Below are 21,731 nucleotides of genomic sequence, written 5' to 3' on the forward strand. Positions count from 1 at the left end.
GACACCATTCCATACACAAGCAAGATTTTGCTGAAAGGACCCTGACATAGCTGTCTCTTGTGAGGCTATGCAGGTGCCTGGCAAACACAGAAGTGGATGCTCACAGTCAGCTATTGAATGGATCACAGGGCCCCCAATGGAGGAGCTAGAGAAAGTACCCAAGGAGCTAAAGGGGTCTGCAACCCTGTAGGTAGAACAACAATATGAACTAACCAGTACCCCCAGAGCTCGTGTCTCTAGCTGCATATGAATCAGAAGATGGCCTAGTCGGACATCAGTGGAAAGAGAGGCCCATTGGTCATGCAAACTTTATCTGCCTCAGTACAGGGGAACTCCAGGGCCAAGAAGTGGGAGTGGGTGGGTAGGAGAGTGGTGGTGTATCTGGGACTTTTGGGATAGTGTTTGAAATGTAAATGAAGAAAATACCTAATTAAAAAAAAAGAAAGAAAGAAAAAAAAGAAGTTATCATCAGCATTTCAGTACAGTTAGAGAGCTAGATAGCCCTGAGACCCTCAGACTTTAAAGCCATCACCAGAGTCCTATTTGTGCCTACACCACTATCCTCTCCAGGCTGCGAGGCTCTCACAGTAGAAAACTCTTCAAAATTCACAACCATTTTGAAATATGGTTTTATTTTTATGACTTGATATATGATTAATTGTAAAAATATTTGTTTTGTGGTCATATACATACTTAATTTTTATAGCTATCCTCTATTTACTTGACAGTTTTCACATTTATTGATGAAAGAGAGTTTGTAAACCATCTGTGATTAATTGTATTAGTTATGAGATTTGAATACTCTATATCTTACTAAATAGTTTCATGTCTGCTCAGTCAGTTACTAATTTAAATGTTATTTATTTGCTGGCTTTTTTCCTGTGGTATGGTTAATTCCTCCCCCTCTCTCAGAGAGAGAGAGAGAGAGAGAGATTGAGAAAGAGAGAGAAGAGAGAGAGGAGATTGAGAAAGAGAAAGAAGAGAGAGAGGAGAGAGAGGGAGAGAAAGAGAGAGAGAGTGAAGAGAGAGAGAGAGAGATTGAGAGAGTTTGACTTATGGGCAGATATTGCAGTTTGGGTGACAGCTGGGATTTCTATGTTCTTGTGTCCCAGAACAATGATTTTTGGCCAGGGGCATATGAATAGTGATAATAAAGACAGTTTTATTAAGAAAGAGAGTACTTGGTATCTGGAAAGATGGCTCACACTTAAGAGTGCTTACAGCTTTTCCAGAGATTTCAAGTTGTATTCTCAGAACACATGGTATGAGGCTGCTCATGAATGCCTGTAACTCCAGCTTTACTGGATCTGACACTAAAGTGCTCTGCTGGCTTCTGTGAGCACCTGCATTCATATGCACATACCCACACATAAGCACAGACACAGGCACAGACACACACACACACACACACAGTTTTTAATAAAAAATAAGCCCCAAAATATGAAGCAGGAGGAGTAAAAGAGCACTTAACAAGCAAGGATGTAGGCCAGAGAGCTGAGAAACAAGATTAGAAGCTAATAGATGACTGTGAGCATCCACTTCTGTATTTGCCAGGCATCGGCATAGCCTCACAAAAGAGCAGGGCAGGGGAAGGGTATAGGGGACTTTCAGGATAGCATTTGAAATGTAAATGAAGAGAATATCTAATAAAAAAAAAGATTAGAAGCTAAAATATTTATGTTCAGTTTGCCTAAAAAGGAATTTTGCTTAATTTGGGATGATAGCCAATCAGTGGTTTTCTGGTCTCATACTTTTATTTCTTTTCTTTTGCATTTTATCTAGTTTGCTTTCAAATAGCTGCCTTTACTTTTCTCTTTATGTTTTCAAACATCCTGCTTTGGATGGTCATGCAATTCCTGGATCTGAATATTTGTGCCTTTTACCAGTCCTGAACCCATACTCAGACATTTTTCTCTTTTTTTTTTTGCCCATGCCACTTTAACATGTCTCCTTTTAGTCAACTTTTTTAATGGATATTTTATTTGTTTACATTTCAAATATTATCCCCTTTCCCAGTTTCCCCTCTGCAGCCCCCCTATTCCATCCTCCCTTACCCTGCTTCTATGAGGGTACTCCCCTACCCACCTATCCACTCTTGCCTCACTGCCCTAGCATTCCTATACACTGGGGCAACAACCCTTCATAGGATTTGTTTTTAAGATGTATCTATTTATGTATATGAATACAATGTTATTCTCTTCAGACATACCAAAAGAGGGCATCAGATCCCATTACAGATGGTTGTGAGCTACCATGTGGTTGCTGGGAATTGAATTCAGGACCTCAGGAAGAGCAGTCAGTGTTGTTAACCACTGAGCCATCTCTCCAGACCCTTAATCAACTTTTAATAAGATACATTTACAACTATATTTCTTTCCACTTTATATATTCTTAATATTTTATAACTTGTTCTGTATTCTTAATTCTGTATTTCTTCACCTCTTTCTTATAGATTATTAATTATTCTTGTAGTAACATTTATTATGCATTTTAACCTGAGAGATGGATATTTAAATTCAACTGCATTTTTTAAGTTGGTGAGTAGGGTTTTGTTGTTGATGATGGTGTTGTTGATGATAGTGTTCTCTTAAAAAACGTATTTAAATACATAAAAATACTTTGTAGTTTACCAGAGTTATATAATCTAAAATCCTTTGTGATCTTCTTATTCAGCTATTTTTTTTTAAAAAAAATTTTGGCTGATCATTTCCCTTAGTGTTCATTGTTTGTGCTGTTGTTATCTATGTGCCCTTGGTCCTGTTCTTTTGAGCTTAAGGTGAGTCAGAACATGAAAACCAGGAGAAATCATATTAGAAGAGATTGGCCACTTCCTAGCTTACAAGAGATAGAAAGTTGTAAAAGGGCTAGGGATGACGCATCTTTTCTGGAACTCTCCCAAAATCCTGCTTAATCAAACTTGGCTCCAGTTCTTACTTCCCATGAAGTTCTCAAAATAACAGCATTTTGGAATCCAGTGGTCGTGCACACACATAATCCCAGCACTTGGGAGGCAGAGGCAGGTGGATTTCTGAGTTCGAGGCCAGCCTGGTCTACAGTGTGAATTCCAGGACAGCCAGGGCTACACAAAAAACCCTGTCTCAAAAAAAAAAAAAAAAAAAAAAGAGTCTCATCCAATGGTTATATTAGAGAATTTAGGATACATCCTCCTCCCCAAATGCCACATGATAGCTAAAACTCCCCCAATATTCCAGCTTATGGGTAATATTTGATTTTCAAACTACAGCAATGAGAAGTCACAAATAGCTTTTGTCTTGTAAAGTTTATTAGTTTAAAGTAAACAAGAAATTGATCGAATGTCAGAAACTGTGGTTGAAATCAAAGGGTCCGTAGGTCTCAGAAGTTTTGCAAGCGACTCTAACTTACAAGGTCGACTCATATGAATGAGATGACTAACTGGGAATCTAGTGTATGAGTGCATGGTGAGATCACTAGATAATGCTTTTTTTTTAAGCAGAAGATTTCTTGTCATTATTTTATTCTTATCACCAATTGCTACCTTGCTGAATGTGTGGGTACATTTTCTAGCCAATGCATGGAGTGAGAATATTTGGGGATATGGAATCCTACACCAGGCATATGAGCCTTTACAGTAAAAGCAACCTGAAACGTCAGTCCCAATTCCACCATTGACAGGCCTGGAGACTTTTTCATGGGATAAAGGCAAACAAACTGGTTATTATTAGTTTACTTTTCACACTGTTTTAAATTTAGTTGCAATATATAACTTTTGTTCAAGAATGTAATAGTGAAGTAAAATAAAATATTTAAAATACTTGAAAAAATTTTAATCATGTTAGTTAATATAATAAATGATACTAGTTCATAAACATTCCACTTACTTTCTACCTTTTAATTTCAGCTTTGTGTGTTTGTATCATTTCTTTATTAGCTTTATCCCTTTATTGATAATCTAGCTCCTGCATATATACAATACATATTCCATGTTCAGTGGAAATGTATTTGACACTCAAAATCTCAAAAGAAAAAGAAAAAAAAAGGGATTATGCCTTGTGCAGTTTGAGGGCCATTTGTCCCCTTGATATTGATTTTCTTAAATCAGATAGTAGCCAAGACCTTGGGAAAAGTAATTGAACTGACAACCAGCAGGTCTATGTTATTAATAATGGAGCAGCCTTGGACATTCGTGATGACTTAATATAATGACAGATGGAGGTCTGACATGTCTGGAGTTGGGGTCAAAGACTGGGTTTTGAAGAGAAGTGAAAACACATGTTATTCATAAGAACTCATTTCATGGAGTAAAGCCATTTATAATAGTTCCAAATACAAAGGCAGTGGTCTTTATTTTTTAATAAAACATAGTTTTGAAAGTTTAAAACTTGCTATCATATTTCATTTCCTCCTTATTTAAAAATCTGATCTACTAGTAGATATATTATCTTAGAACCTTAATAACAACTCCTCAAAGATAAAAATTTTTGCTGTCTTACTCTTTTATCCACTGGATTCAAATATAAGTTCTATCATCTATGACTTTCAACAAGTTCAGTAGACTCTCAGAGATTCAGTTCCCATATCTGTAAAATAGAAAATAGTTTTAATTATAGTCATGAAAGAATCTATATAAGATCTCTTTTGTAAAATTTATATTACACCTGAAATGTCAATATTTGATGAATAAAGTATCCCATGAATTTTTTTGTCTTATCTTTTCACCATAAGTGTAGAGAAAGGCTAGACAATGGTAATCTCTCACAGCATATTTCTTTCCTCTTTCTATTCTAGTTGCTTAAGCCCTAGTCTTCTGGTAGCATGGAATATTTCAATGGTATCAGATGTATTTCAATCCATTTCATCTTTTGTTCACAATATCTTGTGTCTCCTTATACAAATGTGTTCATTAAGACAAAGATATCTAGACTCTCCACTCCACTCCATTGTTGTAAGGGTAAAACATCAAGAGAAGATGGCTTACTCATGCACCTATAGTTATACAATGTGTGCTGATTTTAGGGTTGAGCACAGAGTATAGCATGGAGGAAGTACAGAAGAGGAAAGGTGTCTCTAAGTCAAGTCAAAGAATTTCCAAGTCGTTGGAGGATACTTTTGTTGTAATTTTGTACAGAGTCTCTTTTGTTTCATTAACATCAAAGGTCTACCTTTACCCTAATGATAGTATTGATTTTCAGGAAAATTGTTAAGTTTTTCTAGAGAAGAATGGAAAAATATTAGCTAAAGTTTATACTGAATCCTAAATTTCCTAGTGAGAGTCTAGCCACTATATACATTAACTCCTTTTTTTTTTTCCATCAGAAACCCACTTAGGTAGATACAATTACTACCATTTATCAACATGGGAATCATTAACTCATAATACAACATTAAAAAATGTAAAGTGTTAGTGTTAGAAATAAATATCAGGCTTTCAGGGCTTCAAAACTCATTAAGTGGAAGTCAATTGTAGTAATTACTTCTAAAAGAATAAGATCTGTAAGCTGACAGGCTTACCCAGCACAAACAAGTTAGAATTCGTGATCACTATTGCACTGTGGGGTGCTAGTCTGTGCAGCTTCCTTTAACCTTACTTATGATTTTCTCTGCTTAGTTATCAAAAAATGGTAATTTGCATAGCAAGACTTCTGATAAATTTTCGCTTCTTTTACAGAGGGTAATTTTCAACATTGTTAACTTCAGTAAAACCAAGAGTCTTTACCGAGATGGGATGGCACCAATGGTGAAATCCACCAGCAGACCAAAATGGTAAGTGATGATGTGATCCATTTCTGAGCAGAAAATTTGACTTGTTGCTTATGTTAACCTTTTGCATAGTTGGGGCACAACTTTGTTTTAGCTGAGGATCATGAATCAGAGGAGTTTCTAGATAGTTATTATCTGGGCTTTATGTACTGTGCTTTCAGAATATTGGGAACTTGGTCCCATGCGTAGTAGAAACAAACTTTTGTTATAGAAGTATTTATAGTATGATGTGTGGTAAAATTCTTGTCTTATTTTAATGTATTATGTATCATTAGAAATATACTTAAAATTGAACCTCCAGCCACTCCCCTTATTTTGGTCTACTTTAGATATAGACGATGTGTAGGAAAACATTGGAAACTGAAGTTTAGCACATCCTATAATCACATGCATCCTGAAATAGATGTGAATGCAGCCAGCAAATTTGTAGATGACAATGTCATGTCACAAAAATGGTTGGACACTCTGGATGTATTTCTGTTCCTTTCTTCTTTTCTTCATTGCTTCCTTCTGTTTTTGTGTGTGTATGTGTGTTGGTATTCCCTATAGACACTGTATTTGTATGGATGTTAAGAGTTTTTATTTGCCCCATCACGATATGAAAAGGAGAGGGATTAGATATGATTGCCTACTAATTGTAATGATGATGAGACCAATAGTAATAATAATAACTACACCAATTACTGAGATCTCATTCTCTTCCAAACATTTTCCTTTTATAGATAGCACTTTCATATTTTGTAAGAGATATTTTTAAATATAACAAAAACCATGAAAAGTTGATTGGAAAAGTTCAAGCTAGAGAAAATTAAGTATTCTCAAAGTCATAAAAGCAAGGGGAGGACCTTGTTATTTATATGTAGCCTTGCAGAGCCTTGAAACTGCCTCATCCTATCCTCCATCTATTCATTTATTCATTAAACCAACATTTGTTGAGACTGACAAAATGAAATTTTAAAAGGCAGAAACCAAGTATTAGTCCTCAGACACATAGTAGGTGTTAAGCAAATGTTTTTGTGAATGAACTGAATTCCTTATGAGAATTTTTATGTAATGCACCTGGCACTTGCTAAATGCTCAACAAATGTCATCTATTATTAATAACATGTAAAATGCTATACAAATGCAAAGAATTGTTAATATTATTCTAGCTTTGATCCTTGTTCAAATTTTAATGACTAGTGAGATGATAGTCTCCAAATGTCTGTATTTATAGAAAACTAGCATTTCATAAATATTGAATTTTTCTTTTTATCTACAAATGATGCTTGGTAATTTTCTATAAATGCTAGCTTGAAAAGCTCAGGTTTATAAAAATGCAGATATTTGATAACAGTTATAAAATTCTTTATTAAATAGTAAAAATATCTCTTTGGTCATTTTTTTTACATTATTGCATCAAATCAATTAAACAGCTGCACTTTTGCTCTCTGTCTGTCAATAAAGTCTGAGCAAAGGGCAAGGCTTTACTGTGAGTCTCTCAATCCAACCCAAGAAGACAATAATATAGGCAGGCATGTGTGTCAATGGATACTTCACTTACATCAATATAATGATATCACTATGTTTCTGTTCATAAGAACCTTTGAAGTACAGTAAAATCATTCAGTTTTCCAAGTTCTATCTTAAGATCTTATGCAACAAGACTAATTGCTATCTTACTTTCCAAGTGTTAGATTTGGATATTCTCTGTCTCTCTTTGTCTCTTTCTGTCTCTCTCTGTCTCTGTCTCTGTCTCTCTGTCTGTCTCTCTCTCCCTCCCTCCCTCACTTCCTTTCTCCTTTCCCCCTCCTCCTCCTCTTCTGCTTCTGCTTCTCCTCTTCCTCTTCTTCCTCCTCCCTTTCTTTCCTCTCTCTTTCCTCCTTCTCTCCCTTTCATATTCCCAACACCTCCCCAACTCTCTAATCTTACAGCTAAAATTATTTCATTTTGTTACCTGCTCCATATCTTGTCACTTGGGTTCTCTCCCCCACTTCCCTTTCCTCTTGACAATATTTTGAAACATTATAGAGTCCTTGCATTTGTATTATAATACCTGAAAATTAAGTTAGTGCCTATATCTAATATTGGCAGGCCTTAGTAACAGCAATTAATAATATCCAGTAATTCAGATATTTAGTATGAAAGAGCTTGAAATTTTAGCAAAGGATATCTTAGCAAACCAACCTGTATCTTATTCCTCATTTTACTGCCCAGAACATGAATATAAAACTTCTCACAATGTCTTAATTTCTCTTTTCCTCAATCTAGATGTTTATGTATTTATTTTTCAGGATTTAAAAAAATATTTTTATTAGGTATTTTCCTCATTTACATTTCCAATGCTATCCCAAAAGTCCCCCATACCCTCCCCCCCACTCCCCTACCCACCCACTCCCACTTTTTGGCCCTGGTGTTCCCCTGTACTGGGGCATATAAAGTTTGCAAGTCCAATGGGCCTCTCTTTCCAGTGATGGCCGATTAGGTCATCTTTTGATACATATGCAGCTAGAGTCAAGAGGTCCGGGGTACTAGTTAGTTCATAATGTTGTTCCACCTACAGGGTTGCAGACCCCTTCAGCTCCTTGGGTACTTTTTCTAGCTCCTCCATTGGGGGCCCTGTGATCCATCCAATAGCTGACTGTGAGCATCCACTTCTGTGTTTGCTAGGCCCCGGCATAGTCTCACAAGAGACAGCTATATCTGGGTCCTTTCAGCAATTTTTCATTGAGCATTATAATACTCTGTACACAATGTTAAATGTTAGGAGGCAGAATGGCCATGAATATACAAAGGAAAATTTCCTAGAAATTTTATTAAATACTCTTCACAGGTCCTAACCATTCCTCTAATTGCCAATATTTTACATTGAGCATCGTTACTGTTCCCTTTCCTGTTCTTTCCCTGGATAATATACCTCTGTCAGTTACCTAGACTGCACCCTACCTCCCAGGAGATATTATCTCAAATTTCCCAGTGGCCTGTCAAAACGCTAGATTTCACTCATTTCAAGAAATTTATCACAATTCAGGTTTCCAGAAAAATAGCTCAATTCAAGCCTGGAAAATAGGTTGCAGAGTCCCACAGTAGAATATCGTCTTTATTGCTTGCTTAATTCTACTTTTCCCAGTACTAAAATAAGTAATAATTAACATTTTCTTGCCTGGGATTTCTCTACTTGTTGTAATAGCAAATAGATTATGAGTTTGGGCAAAAAAATTCTGCCTCAGGATAGATATAAAGGTTTTATGTTTATCTGGACCTTTATCTTCAGACATAGTGAAAAATAGTATGTCTTCACTTTTTAGAGTAAAACATTCTTGATGGTCTCATGAGGACCCATAAGTGATATCTAAACTTTTGGGTTTTATCATGAACTTGGAAATTGCTAGTTATAGAAATCAAATGAACAAAAGACACATCTAAGAACACATTTTGCAAATATATGGCTAGTCAGTGCTCTCCTGTTTTAAGGAGATAACGTAAAACTATCTGGAAGCAAATGGCAGGGGTGTAAGCAATTTTTTGGACTGTTTTAGTGTACTCCAATTAATTCTGTTATATAGTAGCCCTCTTACTGACAATGGTTAGAGTCTACAGCAGTAGAATTTTTAAACCAAAACTCATCAATATTCCCTGATGGGCCCAGAAGAGAGTTTATTATGTGAGAATAACTAGTGAAAACCTATATTTCTAGACATCTGAGATCTATATCTTTGTATATATTGAAATTGAGAGTAGGAATACTTACACAAGAAGTTAATGGTGATACCAGCCAGAAGCTCATGACCTAAGTGTATCCTTCCAACCATATTTAATGTATGGGGAAGGTGGGAGATGGAAACACAAGAAGTGTTGTTGTATGATATTTTTATTTATTTATTTATTTATTTATTTGGTTTTTCGAGACAGGGTTTCTCTGTGTAGCCCTGGAAGTCTTGGCATTCACTTTGTAGACCAGGCTGGCCTCGAACTCAGAAATCCGCCTGCCTCTGCCTCCCGAGTGCTAGGATTAAAGGTGTGTGCCACCATGCCCGGCTGTTGTATGATATTTTGTTGACCTGAAATACCTTCTCTGATTGCCATTTCAAATTTAATAGACAAAGAAGATTAAAATGAACTTTGAACTAATTTCTACTTAATATTTTGTTGCAATAAACTCTGTATTAGATCCTGGGATGATAAATATGAACCTGATCTTATTTTGATTTTGTTTTTGGTTTGTTTTATTGATGAAAAGTATGTTTGTAATTATTCACATACTACTCCACCATGGGACAGTCTGTGTGGATAAAGTAAAATTCATTGAAATTTTAATGTTCCATCACAGATAACCACTAATTTTATCTATCTTTCCAGATTATATGTATTTCTTCTTGAAATATTTGCTCCCTTCTAATTATACTCTCCCATCTGAGCATTTACAAAACATCCCTGTGAATTAATAAATGAAATATATAGTTCAAAACCTTTTCCAGGTAATTTTAGAGCCACAAAAGATTGGCAAAAATGTTCTTCCTTAAAAAAAAGTTCAGTTATTTCATATATATATATATATATATATATATATATATATATATATACTGTTGCTGTTTTCAGACATACCAGAAGAGTGCATCAGATGGATGTAAGCCACCATGTGGTTGCTGAGATTTGAACTTAGGACTTCTGGAAGAGGAGTCAGTGCTCTTAACCACTTAGTACTGTTATATATACTCCCACATCTAACTTAGAGCTTCCTTGGGTCCATCAGGTATCAGGTTTGGGGACAGGTGTCTTGTTCTTAATTTTCAGGTGCTATATCCACCCGTTTGTCCACCACAACATAAGGATCTGTATTAAAGGATGAGGGTATATGGAGGCCAGGAAACAGCCTCATGTGTCATTCTTCAAACACCATCTGCCTTTGTTTTAGACAAGTCTCTCACATTGGTCTAAAACTTAGTAAGTAAACTGGACTGTCTGTCCAGTGAGCCCCAGGGAACTGCCTATCCCCTCTCCAGTGCTATAGAGTGAGTGGAGCAATCGGCATTATCCAGTCTGAGAAATAGGAAAAAAACAGGCTGGAAAGAAGGTTAAAGAGCTTTGGGGCTCACAGGTCTGTAGTAACTGTTATAACATCCATGCTATCATAATTGTTACAGAGGGAGAGGAAAGCATGGTTTAGAAAAGAATGCTTGACATGGTTGAAATCTTCCTGAATTTGGGAAAAGACAAATATATTTGAGAGTCTTTGTAAATGCCAGGCAGGAAAAAATATAGGAAAACCCCTGTCAAGAAATGACATAATCAAAAATTGTGAAAAGTAAGGATAGAAAAATCTTGAAAACTGTGTAGTTAAGAATACCTTAGGGCTGCATGTCTGAGACCATAGCAGCTAAGTAAAGTGCCACTGTTTCTTCCAAATGCTGAAAGCACTCTCATTCCACACCCATATATATAGCAAGAATCTTCTTTAAGAATTAAGAAGAAATCAAGATATTCAAAATGTAGCAAAACTAAGATTGTCTATTACCATTCCCCTAGACACATGGTGCAGCTTGGTGGTCATATGGGTCCCCAAACTACTGGATCAGAGGCTGTCTCTGACTGGGTTTTCTGCTACTGGATCCTCTTCCCCTAACTGGGATATCTAGTTGGACTTCAGTGGAAGATGATGCAGTTAGGCCAATGGCAAGTGGTATCCTAGGATGGGGTGATATGCAAGGGTTGCCTCCTCTTTTCTGGGGAGGTGGTAACAGGAGAGGTATTTTTAAGGGTGGAATTGAGAGGAAAGGAAGGACAGCGGACCACAATTGTGATGTAACATGGATGAATGAATGAATGAATATTCTAAAATGAGTTAAAGAGATTCTTCCTGCAGAAAGGCTAAAGATGGACTTTTAAAATATCAAGAAAAAAACAACAGAAATAATGAAAACATGGACAAAGGTAATAGGGCTTACTTTTTCTGTATTTTCAAAGATATTTGTTGTAGAGACAAAGATAACTGCATCATCTGATACAGTTCTTTTCATGTGATTAAGGAGAGTTTAACACAGTTATGCATGAAAAGTGTTCCCGTGCCATACACAACCATCAAGTATAATACCATCAAGATGATGCTGACAGCAGGGTGATGCTGCTGTAGACTAAGCCTAAAATGAACTGCAAAAGTGATTGTGTCAAAGCGTTGATCCTCCACTTGTAGTGCCAAGAAGTGGTGAAATTTCAGCATTGCCTAGGGGAGAGGTGTTTTGGTCATGGAGACATGACTTTCTCTTTCCCTGTCTTTTCTGGCAATGAGGTGAAGAGCTTTGCTTTTTCCCTTGTTCTTGACGTTATCTTCCAGAATCTCCACTAGTGGCTCCATTGCATGACAGACTGAAACCTACAAACTCGTGGAATAAAATATAACTGTTTATGAATCCATGATCTCTGGTATTTATTATCTCATAGAAGACAGACTAATACAAACAGAATGGTGAGGGAGAAGGGGACAGGAGTGACCACAGTGGTGCAGCATCTGAATGACCTTTGTGTTGAGGCACTATTTATGTACCTTGATTCTCATAGAGGTTACATATGACATAAAAATATAGAGCTACATACATAGTTGTGTAAACATGCTAATGTATGTTTCCTAGTTTTGATGGCTGGGACTATTAGGACTTGTACGAGAACTGGGTGATGACATACAGGACCTACCCATACTGCTTTGTAAATTCATGAGGGTCAGTGCTGTGCCAAAACCTGTTTAGAGCTGAGATTATTTCAGCTAACTAGTTTTTAATCCCACAAAATTACAGAATTTTGAAAACTGATATAAATTTCAGAAGGATCTGTGATCTTCTTGAAATTAAATGACAGATAGAAAGAACCACTTTAAAGCCACAAGTCTAACAAAAGGAACACTTCAACACTAACAACAAAAAAAATTATTTTCCAGAGTGGATAATGTGTCCTGAAGAAAGAGACACATAAAAGTAGAAGCAGGATAGTTGCGTGGGAGAAACAGAGATCAGGTCTGCATTCCGTCTCAGGCCTAATTGGACCGGTATGAAGCCACCTCACCATTCTACACACAGAACACAGCAAGGTTGGCTATCCTAAATTATTCTCATGCTGCAGACAGGGGATTTCTTGCACAGGGCAAAGAAACCCAAGAAAGGTACAGGCTATCATCTCTTATTTCTGACAGAGTGATGTGAGCCAACACTTGTCACCACAATTCTAGCAAGGAGCAAAGTCAGAGACTATCACCTCCAGTTACAGACATGAAAGTCAAGGTTCTGAAAAGTATGTCAGTTATTCAGGGGGCAGAAGCAGGACTATGTTATGTCTCTCTGACTCTCAGCCATATTGTTTGCATTTTCCCTCCAAATTTGTAGGATCGTTGCCATGAGTATTCAATGCACAGACCTCACTGCATCTTTCCAGAATGTCAGATTTATTGAATAATATAAATTTACATGATACATCAATTTTATTGACTATAATTTATTTATTTATTTATTTATTTATTTATTTATTCATTATATGTAAGTACACTGTCACTGTCTTCAGACACTCCAGAAGAGGGAGTCAGATCTCATTAGGGATGGTTGTGAGCCACCATGTGGTTGCTGGGATTTGAACTCTGGACCTTTGGAAGAGTAGTCGGGTGCTCTTACCCACTGAGCCATCTCACCAGCCCCCGACTATAATTTATGAAGCAATACTATTTTTGATTGATAATATGGCCTTTGGCAATGACTACTTTTTCTTTGTTTTATTTGTTTTGTTTGTTTGCTTGATTGTTTGGTATATAAATCTTAATATTAACTTTCATACCAACTTTATCCAATGATATATGTTGCAGAATGGCAATGAAAGGGTTAAAGAGACTATGGGGTTCAAAGTGGCTGTGCAATATTCTACTATATATGTTTATCATATTTTATTCAGTTGTCAGCTATAAGCATGAATGGTGTTAATAGGAACTTGTGTGTATATAAGTTGTTGTATGGACATATTTTGACATTCATCTTGGGTGTATAATTGTTGTGCTGTACTGTATAATAAGCTACAAGATAACATTCTACTGTTTTTCCAAGTGGCAACATTTTATATTCCCAAACAATACCAAATCCTTTTGATTCTTATATTTTGTACCCATGTGAGAATGTATTTGTATGTTTGTGTGTGTGCGCGCATGCGTGCATACGTGTATATGAAAGAGGGACAGACACACAGACAGGTATACAGGCAGACAGGCAGGCAGGCAGATATACTGACTGACTGACTGACTGACTGACTGACTGACTGAATGAATGAATGAATGAATGAATGAATGAATGAATGAATGATGGAGACAGAGAGAAGGAGGAGGCAAGAAACTTATGTGAGGGGATGAATTTTATGCATGCATACATATGGATGCATGTAGTGATACCTGTAACTATGAATAATATCATTTTTATATGTGTACCTGAGCCTATTTACAACTCAATCCAAGTATTTCAGTCTCCATCCTCCAAGAGAGTTTTGCTGGCCTATCTGAGACAGATCTTGCTTGCCCGTAAGCCTTTAGCCAATCCCCAAATCTAGCAGCTGCTATGTAGAGACTGCTGAGCAGATCTGGGGCCTTCTATCTTGGGAAAAATGCTGTCCCTAGGAAAAGTGGTCCGGGATAGGGTCAGTCTTGGATTTCAGACTGTCTAGTGAGTCAGTAAGCATAATGTTGGAAGCATTTGGAAGGAGACAAACTTCTTTCCCAGCTATTCCCTTTGTTTGTCTCTCCTCTTCTGGAAACAGTTTCAGAAACCATGTCTTACCACTCATTTGTTGAGCAACTGAGCATCTGAGCAACCCATATGATTTTCCTGAGTTTCTGTTTCCTCAGTTATAAAACAAAGCTAATACAATGCATCTTAAAATTTCACAGTAAGAATTGAAGCTGCATGACTCACCATAAGCTTACAACCATAAGAGTTACTGTCTTGGTCTGGTGATGGAGTTCCAGCCTTGAAGGGGTGAGCTCAGGATTGTGGCAGAAGCATCGCTCCAGTCCCCAGCACTGAAAAGATTACCATTAGTTTCTCTCATTTTTTTCATAAAACCCTACATTAGGTCTAAAGCGTCATGCTTGCCTATGAAAGTTTGCTGTTATAGTCATTTTAACCTACTACCAGAATCTTTAATTTGAGAAGCAAACTTAAGAGAGATACATGGGTCATATAAAGTATTGTTTGGGGCTGGAGAGATGGCTTAGCGGCTAAAATCACTGACTGCTCTTCCAAAGGTCCTGAGTTCAATTCCCAGCAACCACATGGTGGCTCACAACCATCTGTAATGGGATCTGATGCCCTCTTCTGGTGTGTCTGAAGACAGCTACGGTGTACTCATATGAATAACAAATAAATCTCTTTTTTTAAAAAACGTATTGTTTGTGCTTTGGCATGTGATCAAGTATATCAGAAAAAAATAAAGTGATTTTACTTGAACTGTAATAGTCTTTGCTTTACTATTATAGAGGAAAAAAGGAAAAAAAATACCAAAAAAACCCCTAAGCTCATCACATTGTAAAACTCCAGTAATTTAAAGAAGTAACTGAAACAGATATGATTATCTCCCACTCAGTCTGCTGAGAAGAAAAGAAATAATTAAGATGAATGTGTTAGTGAGAATATTATTTTATTTCAATATTTCCATGATATTTACTCCAATTTCAATTACTTCGTGCAACTGAAGCTGCAAGATGGGATTTTAAAAGAGTAAATTATTGAAGATAAAGGCAGGTCTCTGTTGCTCAGAGTGAAGGGTAGATTTTCCTGACAGAAACAATGAAGATATGACATTGAATGTAGGGTGGATCTTTGATGCTCATTGAATCAACATTGATGCGGTCCCCAGAGGATCTAGATTTTGACAAGTTCCTCTTTCCAAACTGAATAGTATAAAAAGATTCCTTCTACACCTCTTCTTAAGATGATGTGTGGGAGTGTGCAGAAGGTGGTAAGAGAGCAGGGTTAGGAAGGAAGAGGGAAGCATCTTTGAAGTTTCTACTAAACATCATAGCATTTTAGAGCCTGAAGGCACCTTAAAGATCACACAGCCTAAACTTTCAGGGAACAAATGATTATAGGGAGAAAGTTGTTTATTAAGAGACATAGAGCAAGACAGACTGAACCATGTTTGAGATGTTTGTGTCCACTCAGCCAAAGCCATTCTTAACAGACTAGGTACAAGGGTAGCTTCCATGCTGCCTAAAGAAGATGTGCAGACAGACAGATCCAGGTATGAATGCTTGTGTTGTGACCCATCTCTAACCTCTCCCCAGTCCAACCATTCCCAAGCCTGACACTGTAGGGTGTTAGCCACAGTCAAAGTTGTGTCAGGGCTGGTTACTCTCACTGTCCTTCAGCACATCTTTATCATGTTACAAGTGAGACAGCCTTCAAAGGGCTGGGCCCAAACTCTGCCAAGGCTATCTCAGAATTTGATCAAGGAGTTCAGGTGCTTGTTCTCATCAGGATTTTATAGGTAACTGATTCTCACCAACCGTGTCCTCCACCCCATTCTCTGTAGCTATTTCTGGAGCTTACTGTTTGCTGAAAAAACCATTGCTAGAACCTGAGAGTTTCTTATTGTGCTTGTCACTAGTTATTTGTTATTTGTTTTTAAAAGAGATCACATCCAAGTAATTTTACTAGGCTGTAATGAAAATGTTTCAAACTGACTATATTCTTTGCTTCCTTATCATTTTCTGGTGTTCCCTTGTTCTTGTCCCCTATGTTTACCATAAACTTAATGAAGTCAAAGGATTTTGTTATAGATAGGCATTTGATAAGTCATAGCATCTGATTTACAGACTGTATGAGTACAGTTGTGTTATGCCTGGATTACTGGTCTAGTCAGACTGCCGAGGGTGGAACAGTGCACTGGTTCTCACCCTTCCTAATGCTACGACCTTTAATAAAGTCCCTCATGTTGTGGTGACATGCAACTATAAAAATTTGAACTATGCTACTTCATAGTTGTAATTCTGCTGCTGTTATGAATGACAATGTAATATGTGATATACAGATGGTCTTAAGCAACCCCTGTTTTAGAGTATGTCAAGTACCAAAGGGATCACTTCCTACAGGTTGAGAACTGTTGGAATAAGGAGAGACCAATTCTGAGTAGGTGATTAGGAAAAGAATCACTAAAAAGGCGACATTTGAGTTGGGTCTTACAGAATGAGTAAAAAGTTGCTAACAGAGCAAGTTAGAGAAATGGGGTGTAGGCAATGAGTCGGGCATTGCAAAGGCAGGAGAAAGCATTCTGTCCTCAGGAAGCATGGACAGTTTGTACCTAACTCAATGCTATATGCCAGAAAATGAGGAAGATAAGTGGAACTTGGGTCATAAGGCTAGAATCCACTTAAAAAACATTGTTCACTGTGTCTCTAGGTGGAGACAATCTTGTCTTTATGGTGCTCTAGGACTGTTGTAGAACTAATCCAGGTCAGTGCTACCTGTCTCTTGTGTTACTATAAAGGCTTTCTAATGAGGATCCCTGCTTTTATCTTTGTATCACTATAGTCTATTCTCCATAGTTGCTAGAATGACTATTTCAACACAAGGCAGGTCATTATGTACCTCTCTTCCCCACACCACTTCCTATTTTTCTCCTTGCTCAGATTTCCTGCTGTACATGGCCTTTCCTGTCCCTCAAATGTATCAGATATACTGCTGCAGGTATTGTTATGGCTGCTTCCTTTCCCTGGAGAACTGAGTTCAGGTACCCATACAGCTAACCTGTGAGCATGCTCAGAATCTCCATAATGGCATGCACCCTAGTCATCATAAGGGAAACGTTAAGGCATTGCTTCTCCAGAACTCTTGGTCTTCCTTAGTGCTTATCTACTTTTTGTATTTTGTTTGCTGTCCTTATTAATTAAAATCAATTAGTTATTTGTATTTTAAAATTTATTGTATATTGTCTGCTTTCCACTATAATATAAGCTTCATAAGTAAAGGACCTTTGTTTACTGATAGATGCCAAGAACCTAGAATATTGCCTACCATATAAGCATTTATTACTTAGTGCATGACTTCAATACATATTTACCAACTACCTCTTCTACCTGCTCTGTGCTAGACAGTTTATGTATGTAAAGGTTAATGATAGTGTTCCCTTATTCTTTAGTCATTTTCAGGCTAAAGTATAAGGTCCCTTGTGTTTTAATACAGCCAGATGTGAAGGTGTTTGGTTATGAGAGCAGAGATATCACTCGGGCTATGATACTTCCTGTATTCTACTTTTATTTATATGCATTTGTTTATTTACATCCCAAACGCTGCATGTCTGGGTTCCCCCATCATAGAGACCCTCCCTTATCTTTTGAGAGGGTGGGGGCCCTCTGGGTATCCCCGTACCCTGGCCCATCAAGTCTCTGCTAGATTAGTTGCATCCTCTCCCACTGAGGCCGAACAACGTAGCCCTGTTGGAGAACAAATACCACAGTAAGTCTACAACTTTAGGGAAAGACTCTGCTCTAGTTGTGGGGGTGGGAGGGGCACATGAAAACTGAGCTTCAGATCTGCTACATATTTGCTGGGGGACTCGTTTCATCCAGTGTATGTTCTTTGGTGATGGCTCTGTCTCTGAACTCCCAGAGGTCCAGGTTAGTTGTATCTGTTTATCCTCCTATCGGTTCCCATCCCTTTCAAGGCTTTCAAGACTTTCCACAACTCTTCCATAAGAGTCCCCAGCCATCTTCCAATGTTTGGCTATGGGCAACTGCACCTGTTTCAGTCAGCTGCTTGAGAAAACCTCTTAGAGGACAGTTATGTTAGGCTCCTGTTGAAAGGGTATCATTAATAATGTTAGAGATTGGTGCTTGCCCATGGGATAGGTTTCAAATTGGGCTGATTATTGGTTGGCCATTCCTTCCATCTCTGTTCTATCATTGTCCTTGCATTTCTTCTAGATAGGACAAATTTTGGGTCAAAAGTTTGTAGGTAGATTGGTGTCCTTATCTCTCCACTGGGTATCCTGCCTTACTTGAGAAGGTGGCCTCTTCAGGTTACATGTCCCTGCTATTAGATATCTCAGCTAAGGTCATTGACTCCTGGGAACCTCTCCCATCTCAAGTCTGTGAGACTTCATAAAGATCTCCCACTCTGGAAGATGCAGATTTCCATTTATTCTCCAGGCCTTCTGGTTCTCCTCTCCCTTCCTATGCCTGCTCCCTACTCCTCATCCACTCCTCTGTCTTGCCAACTTACCTCCCTCCCTCCCTCTTCTTCCATGACTATTTTGTTCCCCCTTTTAAGTGTGATACATGCATTCTCCCTTGGGCATTCCTTCTTGTTTAAGTTCATAGGGTCTGTGTGGTGTATCATGGGTATTCTGTGCTTTATAGCTAATATCCACTCATCAGTGCATATCCATCCATGCATATCATTTGGGTCTGAGTTACTTCACTCAGGATGATATTTTCTAGTTCCATTAATTTGCCTCAGAAATTCATGATGTCTTTTTTTTTCAATACCTGAATAGTATTACATTGTGTAAATGAACCACATTATTTGGTTGAGGTGGTACATGCCAATAGGATTTGCTAAAGGAGGAGGAAAGGGGATCATGAATTATATTCGTCTTTTAATATTTCAGTAGTAGGTTGTAAGGAAAGGATAAGGGACAGTTAATTTCATACAAATATTGCAGAAGAGATGAGTGTTTCCGACATTACATATCCAAAATGCTTACATCATCATACTAAACGTAGTATGGTAACCTGGACTAAAGACTGGAGGAAAACATTGAAGCCATGAATGATAGGTTAAAGGTCAAGGTCTCCAGTGAAGCAAGTGTTTCGTTTCCAATAATTTCTGTTTTTATTCACATTACATCTTGATCACAGCTCCCACCCTTCTCCCAGTCCCATCCTTATAGATCCCTCTTTCCATTTTCCTGTCTCTTCTCCTCAGAGAAGTGGGAGCCTCCCTTGGGTACCACACCCTACGTTAGTCTCAGCAGGACTAGGCACATTCTTTCCCACTGAAGCCCAACCATGCAGTTCAGGTAGTTAACAGAACCAATGATAGGGAACAGAGACCGAGAGAGCCCCATCCCACTTGTTAGGGGTCCTGTATGAAGACCAAGCTGCATATCTGTAAGAGTCCTAGGTGCAGCCCCTGTATACTCTTGTGTTGGTGGCCAAGTCTCTGTGAGCACCCATGAACCCAGGCTAGCAGACACTAAAGTTCTCCTTGTGGAGTCATGGACCTCTCCATCTTGCCCACTCACCCACAAGATTCCCCTACCTCTGCCTGCTGTGTGGCTGTGGGGCTTTACATTTGCCACTGTCTACTGCTTGATGAAGCCTCCAGGGAGACAGTTCCTGGCTGCATGCATGGCAGAGTATCATTAACAGCATTTGGGGTTGGCCCTTTCAAATGGGATGAGTCTTAAGTTGGGGCAGTCATTGGTTCACTGTTCCCTCATACTGGGTTTTATCTTTATCCCTGAACATCCTGTGGGCAACACAAATTTGGGTTGAAGATTTTGTGGATGGACTGATATCTCCCTCCATGCTCTGGAAGTTCTGCCTGGCTATCTGAGGTGGTATATCCATCTCTATACCCACCTTTGATAGGATTCTCAGCTAGGCCTCCCTCCATAGACTCCCATATCCTCCCCCATCCCATGCCTCCAGCTGCTCTCAGAGATGCCACCCCACCAATTTCCATTCTCCCAGCCCTCTCCCAGCCACCTTTCCCTACACCTTATCAACATCTTTCCCCTTCCTCACCCCTTCTCCTACCACCTCTGATGATTATTTAATTTCCCCTTCTGAGTGATATTCATGTGTCCTCCCTTGGTGCCTCCTTATTACCCAGTTTCTTTGGGTCTGTGGATTGTAGCATTGTTCTCCTGCACTTCATGGCTAATGTCCACTTATAAGTGAATACATATCATACATGCATGTCTTTCTGGCTCTGGGTTACCTCATTTAGGATGATATTCTCATGATTCATCCATTTTCCAGCAAGATTCATGATGGCTTTGTTGTTAATAGCTGGTATTCCATTGTATATATACCACATTTTCTTTATTCATTCATTAGTTGATTGACATCTTGTTTGTTTACAGTTTCTGGCTTTTATGGATAAAGCTACTATAAACATAGTTGAGCAAGTGTCCCTGTAGTAGAGTAGGGCATCTTTAGTGTATGTGCACAGGAGTGACATGGGTCTTGAGATACAGCCATTCCCAGTTTTCTGAGAAACCACCAAATTGATTTCCAAAATGGTTGTACAAGTTTGTACTCCCACAAGCAATAGAAGAAATGTTCCCCTTGTTCCACATCCTCACCAGCATGTGCTGTGCCTTGAGGTTTGTTTGTTTGTATGTTTGTTTGTTTGTTTGTTTTTAATCTTAGCCATTCCAATCTGTGTAAGATGGAATCTCAGGGGCATTTTGATTTCCATTTCCCTGATGACTACGGACATTGAATGTTTCTTTAAGTGCTTCCCAGCCATTCACAAGTCCTCTGTTGTTAATTCTCTCTTTAGATCTGTATTCCATGTTTAAATTGTGCAAAAAATACAGGAGAGTTAAAACAATCCTATACCATAAAATAACTTCTGACAGAATCACCATCCCTGATCTCAATCTCTACTACAGAGCAATACTAATAAAAATTGCATGGTATTGGTAGACAGACAGACAAGTTGATCAATGAAATTGAACAGAAGACCCTGAAATAAACCCAGATACCTACAGAATCCTGACTTTTTACTAAGAAGGCATAACCATACAATGGAAAAAAAGAAAACATCTTCAACAAATAATGCTAGTCTAACTGGATGTCTGCATGTAGAAGAATATAGATAAATACATATTGATAACCCTGCACACAACTCAAGTCCAAGTGGATTAAAGATGTCCCTCAACAGAAGAATGGATAAAGAAAATGTGGTACATTTACACAATGGAGTACTACTCAGCTATTAAAAACAATGAATTTATGAAATTCTTGGACAAATGGATGTATCTGG

The 21,731-nt window shown here is 38.0% G+C and overlaps 1 protein-coding gene across 3 annotated transcripts in view; it reads left to right on the forward strand.

Moving 5' to 3' along the window:
• Positions 1 to 21,731, forward strand: part of Agbl4 (ATP/GTP binding protein like 4) — a 1,132,428-nt gene that overhangs the window by 468,900 nt on the left and 641,797 nt on the right. For all 3 annotated transcript variants that reach the window (XM_029476352.1, XM_021161010.1, XM_021161009.1), the window contains exon 4: positions 5,648 to 5,742. In XM_029476352.1, coding sequence (XP_029332212.1) covers positions 5,648 to 5,742 — 95 coding nt within the window. The remainder of the gene's footprint in view (positions 1 to 5,647; positions 5,743 to 21,731) is intronic.

Source organism: Mus caroli, chromosome 4 (genome assembly GCF_900094665.2).
Source record: "Mus caroli chromosome 4, CAROLI_EIJ_v1.1, whole genome shotgun sequence".
In the NCBI taxonomy this organism is placed as follows: domain Eukaryota; kingdom Metazoa; phylum Chordata; class Mammalia; order Rodentia; family Muridae; genus Mus; species Mus caroli.